The following is a 10,196-nucleotide window of genomic DNA, read 5'->3' on the forward strand; positions in this document are numbered from 1 at the left end:
ACGAAGTGGGAGCCAGAGACGAGCTCTTGGTTTCTTCTGGACTGTCCACCCTGTTTTGATTGCACAAGAGGTTCGCCTACTAGGGTTGTAGTCGTCATTGTTCTCACCCCACATATTCATTTATATATATTTGTATGTGTCTCTGATGGTCTGCAGCAGTCACAGCTGCTCCTGTTGGTGAGGCTCTTTAGCAGCAATGACTGGTGTACCAGCAAGAGAGTTCATCCGGCAAAGCTACAAAAAGAGCAGCCTATACTTGCGGCCTCCTCAACCCCCAAGGAGCAGATGCTTCGCACATATATACATGACACGAGGGGGATTCAACAATTCAAGCCCCCTGCGCATGCAGTATTTGAGCTCCTAATGCCTCAACTTCCGCCGCGGCTGCCTCCGCGTTCTCTGCTGCTGCTGCTGCGGCTTTAGCTGCTGCAGCGGCTGCTGCTGCCTCCGCAGCACGCACTTGAGCGATTTGTCGAATCGCTGCAACGTGTGCAGCTGCAACTCGAGCTGCAGCTTCCCTTTCGGCCTTGCCTGCATCACTGTCTGCTGACGTTGCAGCCAGTGCTGCTTTGAGTGATTCCAGTCTGCTGCTGGCACTATCGTCGCCACCTCCGGAACTACCCACCACTGCCATGGTTGGGAAGTTCGCTGTCGCAGCAGCAAGGAGGTTGGCTGCTGAAGGCTCAGCACCAGGGAGTGCCCCCTTGCCTGATGCAGGAGGAAGCACAGGCTGGAAAGCCGCTGTGGTTAGTGCCGCGAGTGAGGTCACTGGAGCCTCCGTATAGACGACGTTCAGGAAGATGTTTGCACACAGAGCCAGAGTGAGAGACACTACCAGTACTGCTGGGCCTGTACATACAACAATCCAGAATGCAGAGAGAAAGAGAGAGACTGCTCTATGCGCCCAACCCGATATCAAACAAACGGCTGCAGAGATCCCTCGACCTGTTGCTGCAAACACCTGACGCCTCGTGTGGAGGAAATCACAACAGCAACTGCGCTCGTTGCTCTTGACGCACCAAAGTGGTCGTTGTAGTCTATGGGCTCCTTGCGCTCTAAGGCACGAGAACGCCGCAAATAGATCTGATCACAAAACGGCACAATTAGGCGGAGTGAACGCAATGCCGTGAAAGCTAATTACCCCAAAATTCACAATTTTAGCGGGTTTGCCGTTGGCTCTCGGCTCAGGTGTGCTGCGTCACTCTGTCGAGCAGCCGCGCAGAGCAGCAGCGATGGAGAAATACACTTCAAGCGCCAGTCATTGATCCCGCATTCGTCCTTTGTCATGCGCATGCGTAGGAGAGAACTCTAAGAGCAGGTGCTTTTAAGTTCTCGATATTTTGCCAAGTGCATGCGCGGCTCTTACCCAGAATGAATACCCAATGAAGAAGATTGCTACTGGCGCAAGAAGCAGGCCAGCTGCTTTTGCCGCAGTCTGTCCGAAGGAGAGCAGAGTGATGGCAACGGAGGCTAACAGCACTGCGATATTCAGCCACTGGAGCAGCGTTCTCTCGTTGGCAAAGAAAGTCTTGGGTTCAACTCGCACCGTCGCTCCCGCTGGTGTCGATACACCAGATAATCCCGTAAAGCCGCTGCGTCCCCTGCGCGGACGAAGGCGCAGGTATTGAGAGACTCTTTCGCAGCAACGCCGCATCAGGGGGAAGCAGCTCCCGCTGCCACTGCAGCAAGTTGGCAGCCATCCTGCTCTGTGCTGTGTCTGATTTCGGGAGATGGTTCGGCTGCCGTCTCCCCCTTCGCCTCCTCCTAACAGCGGTTCTTGCAATCCTCGCGCGCGACTCCTCGTGCCGCCTCCTGTCCGCGTAGGTCCAGCTCCCGTCGAAGTCGTCTCGAGAGACTGCCGCAGCTCCTGCAAAAATAAGGCCAGCATTCGAAGCCTAACGCCCTGCTGGCTGCTGCGTGTGTGTATCGAGAGAGACGCACAGAGAGAGCCGTCCAGCACGCACCACATCAAACGCGGCTCTCGCAGGGGAAGCGAGGGGAGAAGGATGCATGACACGCACCACCCCCGATAAACAATTCAAAAATCCCTTAAAAAAACACAACCCCCACGCCGCAACCGCGTCGAAAAAGACACACCTGGACGGACGCCTCTTGGTCATGAGCAATCGAAGCTCCAGGTCCTCTATATATCACATCCAGTTTCGAAGAACGCGAAACGTGTCTGCTTGCAGTAGGCACATCGTGGATTTCCAGCCCTTGCTGCGACTGATGCGACACAGAAGGCCACACCTGTAAGGCTTGCGTGCCAAGCGCGGGCGAAGCTGAACCTGCAGCCGCCATGTTGGTAGCTGCTTGAAACTCCTCATCGTCCTCCTCGGCTATGGTGGTGTAGGCGAGCCAGTGAGGCACGAAGACTTTGTCGTTCGCGCTATTCGCGCGCTGTCGCCGCTGCAGCTCCTGTTGAAACTGACTCGCTACCCCATGGACAAACAGGGAAAATCCAAAGACTTCTGTTACGCTAGCCATGCCTAAAGCGCAGCGTTCAAGCAACACCGAAGCCTCTTGAGACCTATTCCCCAATCTGTAGTGCTCACCAGCTCAGCAGCGAAAAAGAACATCCCCAGCGCATGCAGCCTCACGGCACCCCTAACGGCAGCGAAGAAGCGCGCCTTTCCACAGCCTGGCTGCGGTAAGTCCAAGATCCTTACCAACAGCCTCCCTCAGGCAGCTGAAGGCGGGTGAAACTAGCAGCGCCTGGCGTTCAGTTCGCTGCTGAGAGGGGGGGGGCAAGCCTCCGGAGGAGTTCGTACAGGAGACGTCCATCACCCCCCATGGGAAGGGGGCAGCTCCTTCCGACGCCAGCGCGGCAGCTCCATTGAAGAGGAAAGCTGCAAACGCAGTTCACGCAATCTACGACGCCGTGGATGCCCGTGCATGCGGAGAGAGCTCGCGAACTCCCCAAGAAGTTGCACAAAAAGCCGCGTTGGATACACCACAGCAACCCTCGAGGAAAACTTCGGGAGGAAGTAAGTAGAGGCGGAAGGAGGAAGAGGCATTTCATAGGGTTCGTGTCTAACACGCTGCCGCACCGTGAGCATCGCCGTCTGGACTGTTCTTGGAGAAGCGAATATCTTCGTCCAGCGTCACAAAGATCGATCCATCCTCAGACCTGCGTCACATGATCTGCAGGAGCTCAGACAGATTTAAGAAGTGCTTGCAAAAAAGGCTTTTGAAAAAATGGCGAACAAGAAGGTGTCTGCCTTTGCATGCCCAAGGAACCCTACAAAAAGCAGCCTGCCAAACGCATCTCATTATAGCCATGCCAATGCCTCTAGACACGTCGTTTCCACAGTCTTCACGAGAGAAGAGACGTGGCGATCGTACCTGAAACACGTTCTTGTTAGCCACACCCTCAAACAGGGATATAAACCTTGAGACGTGAGAACCTCTCGAGCCTCCCGCAGGAGCGCACCCCGCGCTGATACCGTCTCTTTCGAGACATCTGGAGCATTAAGCAGAACGCTCAGCTTAGCGTATTCCAACACTATTAAGTAGGGGCCAACTCCAGACACTTGAAGGGAACCCTGCTGCCTACTGCGTTCGCTCACTTGCATCCAGTAGGTACCGTTCCACCTGCTGCGCTGCGATTTCTGCATGCCCAGTGAAGAGTTGCTGCAGAGACAGCTGCTGCATCAGAATGCTTCGTGGCAGAGCTTCTAGGACCAAAGGGCTCTGCATGACACGCGCACGCAATCGCAGGAGGCACGCCGTCGAAACGCTCTTATGAGCCTTCCTAGGAATCGACACGACCGCTAAAGGAAGGCTTGACAAGTGGAACGAAGCGACACCCCCAACCTCCCCCTGCCCCCCCTCCCCATTGCGCGCAATCCCCCTTCTCCTGCCTCATAACCGATAAACGCTGTTGCCATTTGTCGGGAGCAGCGATGCAGGCACTAGCGCAAGTGTCTGCTGGCTAAGCAGCGAGAGCTCTCAAGGGGGCGGGTGTCAGCGTGCTTCCTTCCCACCCCGTCTCTCTCTCTGCGTGTGAGAATGACATGCAACTCGCGCAAACAGTTTCGAGAACTCAGACTCACGTCGTAGGCTGGAAATATCTGCTGCTGGGGATCGCTTGCTGGCTCCTGGGGGTTGGCAAACTCGAGGAAGCGCAATGGTCCTTGAGCAGAGGTTGCCACTTCGCCTGCATTGATTTCCCGTATGCGCAGCAACTCCTTAACGCTGCCTGTGCTCGCGTTGCTCCTGCTGCTGTCGGAAATCTTGGGATCTGTTCTGCCTTTCGTTTGCTGCAGCACCGGGGCATAGGGCACAAACAGCAGCGCAGTCGCAGCCGAAGATGGGGGGTATACAAATAATATCTCTATATATAGATGTGCATGCATGCGCAATCGTAGGCTCATACAACAGCATGGGAGGCGCACAGAACCCACAGCAACAGCGACGACAACAGTCACGCTGCACCCTCCTATCTGTTTTCCGCTCCCTCCCCGTTCCCTTCTCCTCTGTCCTCCCTCGCAATCCTGCAGAGCACCAACTCTTTCTGTATTTACACCCACCAGAGACACGAACAAGTCCAAATTCGGAGTGTCAAAGTATACGAGCGACGTAAGACGGCGAGAATCTCCGGAGGCTAGCGCCTCTGCCACTCTGTTACTGCCGCTTTCGCCATGAACTTCCGCTGGAGCCTTGACATCCTTCGCAGCGGCTGCTGCAGCCACCGCTGTGGCTGCAGCAGCTGGAAGGGGTGTAGTCGTGTCGACTGAGCAGCCCTTTATGGAAATCAGCTGGAAATGCTTCGCCAACATGACTTGCAGCCTAAAGGTGCCCGGGTTCGCGCGCACCATATACATATACACATTTACATACACATACATATACGTACACACACTGTACATATTCACAGACATATATATGTATATATATAGATATATATATAGACACAGACAAACGTGCAGTCGAAGCCCCATACAAACAGCCAAAAAGAAGCTGCACCCTCGAATAGGGAAACCCGCTTGAATCCCTCGTAAAACGCAGCATGCATGCATGCATATATATGTATATATAGAGACGTCTGCCACACTGCATGGTGCCTCTAACGCGTGTTGCACAGAGTTCGTGTCTGGAGCCCAGTGGCAGCGGATCAGAGAGGCTATTGTACCTGACAACCTCGTCTGGCAGAATTAAATACTTTGTAGTGGCTTGGGGAATGCCTTCGGCGACAGAGTCCACCGGGCGCTTAGCAGCAGCAGCAGCAGCAGCTGCTGCTGCTGCTACAGCGCCTGGTGCTGGCGCTGTTGGGGTCGAGCAATTCGACGACGACGTCACAGCCGCTGCTGCCGCTGCAGCCGCTGCAGCCGCCACTGCGACTTCGGGAAATTCCTTCATAGCCTTCAAAGCTCGCAGCTGCGCATACGCTGCAGCCAGCTGCTGCAGCAGCAGAGGCAGATTAAGACGCATAAACGGCTGCCCCATCACCCTGCACACGAGCAGCAACAGCGCCGGAGCCAGACGCATGCAGCAAGTCGCGCGGATGCGCCAAGAGAGCAGCATCGAAAGACAGCTCCAACGGCTGCATTCGCAGCGTTGGCAGCTGGGGGACGTGCGCAGCATGCACGCAGCTTCCACAAACAATCTGAATATTCATGTACATAATACGTGTATGTCTGAATATTCATGTACATAATACGTGTATATCTGTGTGTGTGTGTGTGTGTGTGTGCGTGAAAAACCGAGTGCAGCATGGTCACCTGCACATGTGGTATGCCGCCGAGGAGGATTTGTTGAGTTTGTCGAACTTCTTTGCGATTTTTCGAAAGGCTGTGAAGTTGAGACGAATATAGGAAGACAAGAAGACCACTTCTTGACCTTCAGCATCCAGAGCCCCCTCAACTGCCAGCAAATCCTGCTCGAACGACGCAGCTGCCGACTCGGCGCCACTCTGAGCAGTCACTGCTGCCGCAGCTGCTGTCGCTGCTTCTGTCGCTGCTTCTGTCGCTGCCTCTGCAACTGCAGGAGAGGATCTCTGATCCGCTGCAAGGGAGTCGGCAGCTGGCGAATCTCTGCATGGAGTGCCGCTGTCAGCAGCAGCGTCGTCTCCCCCCTTCCCGCCTTGCGGCTGGCGCTGCTGCTGCTGCTGCTGCTGCTGCTGCTGCTGCTGCTGCTTTTTCTGCCGTGCATGACTGCCCTGAGGCGTCTCCCTGTGTTCTGCCTGCTGCGCGGCTTGAGTCTTTAGCAGGAGCTCTTGCTGCTTGTGCTGCAAGGCGTACAGCTGCAGCAGCAGCTGCTGCAGAGCGGCAGAGGCGGCAAGCAACGTGCTGACTGAAAAGGAGTTGATCTTCTCGAGTTCGTGTTGCAGCAAGTCTTCGAAGCGGCTTTCTGGGGGCCTGCATGCGCAGTGCATCCGCAAGAAGAAGAGCAATCGTCAGCGGCTGCTGCATGCGCAGTGCATCCGCAATGAGAAGAAGAGAAATCGTCAGCAACTGCTGCATGCGCAGTGCATCCGCAATGAGAAGAAGAGAAATCGTCAGCAACTGCTGCATGCGCAGTGCTTCCGCAATGAGAAGAAGAGGAATCGTCAGCAACTGCTGCATGCGCTGTGCATCCGCAAGAAGAAGAAGAATCGTCAGCAACTGCTGCATGCGCTGTGCATCCGTTTGAGGCGAGAGGCGGCACGAAGAGGCACCAGCTTCAAACGGAGCGAGCAAAGGCCGCATGCGAAGAAGCGAGAGAAGCAGGCTACAGCTGAGGTTCTGTCGCAGCTTCTTGTTTTGGCGCGGGAATGACTAGAAGCAAGCTGCCTCCAACGGCAGGATGCGACTCCGAGAGAAGGGGGGTGCAGGCAGCAGTGGGCTCGTGCAGGCTAGGATCCAGCCAGGAGGCTGCTGCCAGTCCTCACCTGTAGTGCTCCCCCTCGAGAGCCTTGGTGTTTGCGAAGCTGCTGACGGCATCTCTGATGGAGACTGCAGAAACATCTGCGCCTGTGAAGAGTTTGAGCGCTTTCTTCAGTTCCTTGTAGGAGACATAGAAGGCGGCTCGCCGACGCTCCCGCAGTTCTTGCAAGCGTTTTGAAAACTTCATTCTCGATGGCAATGCTGCAAATGAACGGCCGAGAGTTATGCTGCTGCCGCTCACGCCGACAACGTCTCTGGTAGTGAGGGAGGCGGGGGGGGACTTATCGGACTGCTCTAACGATCCCTCGGGAGAAGTGTGTGCAACAGGGGGTGAAAACGGCTCGAGGCGCAGTGCTTCAAGCCACAGGAGGCGTTGCCAAAAGGGTCGACGCTACCGTCGGAAGCGGAAAGGAGCGCAGATGCCGGCATTAAGGCATCTACTCCGCGAGCGCCTCTCGGCTGGGCCTGTGCAGCGGCAGATCGGCGCTCGAATTGCACTTTATGCTGACAGGAACGGAGTTACTGGCGAGAGAGTGTACTTGAATGCGCGCAAAAGTGCCTTCGAGGAACAGAAGGCGGCAGCCAATGCTGGAAGAACCTGACAGCCTGCTAGTGGTGTGCAGCTACAGCCGGGGAGTTCTGCGGCTCCTATTCAGAGAGTTGCATCAAGATACACCGTATATTATGTCATGCTGTCTTCTGCAAAGAAACATGTTCGAGTTTGTTTCTTGGAGCTTTACGGATGCGTAGGGGGCGGCAGCAACGGGAAGCCTGCCTGTTACTCTCCTCGGTTCGTGCATGCGTTGGGGTCGAGGCGGTGTAGCGGCAGTCCGCGAAGGGTGTAATATACTGGCGCTACGACACGCATATCTGTGTCTTCGCCGCATATTTCGTGGCGAGTCGTCTGATTTCCGACATAGAGGCGCCGCAAGCTGCTGCTTCCCTTGATGTTGCCGCAGTTGCTGCCACTCGCTGGTGTTGCGTCTGCTGTAACGACACCTCCTGCTGCAGGGTTCCCTGGTGGTCATGCGCTTCTTCCCCGCCGTCCTCCTTCCAGATTCTGCTACACACAGATGTTTTCTGACGCAGCGAATGAAGAAACCACGTTAACTGCACGCGGAGGGTGAGCTAAGGCAAGCAGCGGCAGCTGCTGCAGCCAACCCTGCATTTTGGGGAGCTACGGCCAGAGCAGTAACGGCAGAAGGAATTAAGCAGCGAAGCCAACGAACCAAGCACACTTGCTGCGTGTGCGGGCGCAACTCTTCAGTGCGGGGGGGTTGGGCAAAGCAGATCATCCAATGCAGCGTGACGTGATCGGAAAAAGCTTCTAGAAGAGAGGGGACGTGGAGGAGCCAGACACACACGAGAGCACCAACGCACTCAGAAGAAGCCGCAGCTTCCTACACCCAGGAGTCGCTTCAGTCTTCATCCCCAGCGTTACATGGATATACATATACACATATATCTACATATTTTATCTGCTCATTTGTGAGTGTGGTCGAGTTTCGGAGGCGACAAGATAGGCGCTGAACTGCACCCGGAGGAGCCGGTCGAGCCAGCGCAGAAGCAGCAGCTCCAGAGGAGCGGCAGTGGGCAGCACGCCTACTCCTATAAGATGCGCTGCTTGAGTTGCAGCCGTCGGCAGAGCCAGCCGCTGCTCTTGCTGCTGCTGCTGAGTTCGCTGCTCAGGGGGGCAGAGTCTGCAGCTCCCCGCGCAGGCGCAGTAGCCGCGTGGCTGGAACGGTGGGGTTATTCGAATGGGGAAGTGCCGCAGGCGACCTCAGGGGGTGTTACCACCCCCCCCCCCGCTGCACAGCAGCACCAAGCCGGACTGACAGCGGAAGAAGACTCCCGCCAAAACAAGACACACGGAGACAGCATTCCTCTCCAGCTGCTGCAGAGTGCTCCTGCAAAGGTTTTTGGAGAGGGTCTGCTGAACTCGAGTGGCGAGGCGCGAGCGAATCTCCCGGTTGCTGAAACAGCCACCACTGCTGCTGCGGATCTCAGCAAGACGGACGACAGCAGCAGAAGTAGCGACAGCACTAGCAGCAACAGAAGCAACCCCGCTGCCTCCACTCTTCACGCCGACGGGGCAGACGCGGCGGGAAATTATTCCGCCAACGGCAGCTCACGCGCGTGGCTGCATCCGTTCAGCGAGCTGAGCTCAGAGTCTGCACACACGTGGCTTCTGATAGGCTGCAGCGCCTTGCTCGTCGCCTTCGCGGGGATCTCGAGTGGCTTGACTACTGGATTTATGGCGTTCGACGAGCTGCAGCTCCTTGTGCTCCAGGAGACTGGCACTGAGAAGGAGAAAGCGCAGTGCGTTGTGTGGGGTTCTGCGGGAGGGAGGGGGGAAAGGGGAGCAAGAAAGAGACGCTTCTAGGCACCACCGACACGCAGTCTCCCGCCGTTTGCGCGAGCAGTGCGTGGCGCTGCGGAAGCCGCTAGTCGAGGAAAAACGGAGACAGCGCACACTGCATGCATGCGCATGGCACCCAGCGCTTCCCGCAGCTGCAGCAACCGTTCGGAGCCCTCTCTGCCTTGCAGCTACAGCCGCAGCAGCAACAACTGCTCCTGCTGTGCCATGACGTGTTCTCAGCCTGTCGCCATAGGAACTGTCGTTAGGATGGGGGGGTGGGTATGTGTGGAGCTAGCGATGTAGGCGAGGCGTCGTGCTTTCTGCATTTGCCGTTTTGCGCTTTCAGAGCGCGCAAGGTTCATCAGTTGCTCTCGCGACGTCATCAGCTCCTCGTCACATTGCTGGTTGCCAACTCGCTTGCCATGGAGGCACTGCCTCTTTTCTTGGATAGACTTGTCTCCCCCGTGCATGCAGTCTTGTTGGCAGTGACGCTGGTTCTTTTCGTAGGAGAAATTCTGCCGCAGGCTGTTTGTACAGGTCGAAATCAGCTCGCCGTTGCCGCTGTACGTCCACCTCTTCTGCATGCCCACCAACACCTGCACCACTCCTTCCTTTCTTCCTTCCCCCGTCTCACCCCTCCCCAATCCACGCATTAGAAAGCGCTAGCTGCGCTGCTCTGCGGCTTCGGCCGAAGTCTCCTCATCGAAGCGGCTCTACGCGATTGGCTGTAACACACAGACACACACACAGACACACACACACACACACACAGACACACACACACACACAGACAAAAACACACACAAACACAGACACACACAAACACAAACAAACAAAAAAAAACAAACACACCACAAAAAAAAAACAAACCACAACAACCAACAAAAGAAAACAAAGAAGAACAACAGAAAAAAAACAAAGAAACAAAACAAAAGCTGGCCGCGAAAAACACAACACTCAACAAAGAATCT

General features: G+C 55.9%; 1 protein-coding gene across 1 annotated transcript; it reads right to left on the reverse strand.

Annotated features, from left to right (window-relative positions):
• Nucleotides 1-328: 328 nt before the first annotated feature.
• LOC34624261 lies at nucleotides 329-7,053 on the reverse strand. Its single transcript, XM_026333824.1, has 13 exons — nucleotides 6,872-7,053; nucleotides 5,724-6,359; nucleotides 5,135-5,452; nucleotides 4,533-4,791; nucleotides 4,056-4,262; nucleotides 3,570-3,693; nucleotides 3,346-3,463; nucleotides 3,051-3,130; nucleotides 2,670-2,849; nucleotides 2,098-2,489; nucleotides 1,367-1,867; nucleotides 1,020-1,083; nucleotides 329-849 (listed from the first exon to the last, which is right to left on the reverse strand). Exons 1-13 carry the CDS (start codon nucleotides 7,051-7,053, stop codon nucleotides 329-331), a joined length of 3,582 nt encoding a protein of 1,193 aa, XP_026189609.1.
• Between the last annotated feature and the right edge of the window lie 3,143 nt (nucleotides 7,054-10,196).

The sequence above is a fragment of the Cyclospora cayetanensis genome, unplaced genomic scaffold (assembly GCF_002999335.1).
Source record: "Cyclospora cayetanensis isolate NF1_C8 unplaced genomic scaffold, CcayRef3 CcayRef3_contig_307, whole genome shotgun sequence".
Lineage (NCBI taxonomy): Eukaryota > Apicomplexa > Conoidasida > Eucoccidiorida > Eimeriidae > Cyclospora > Cyclospora cayetanensis.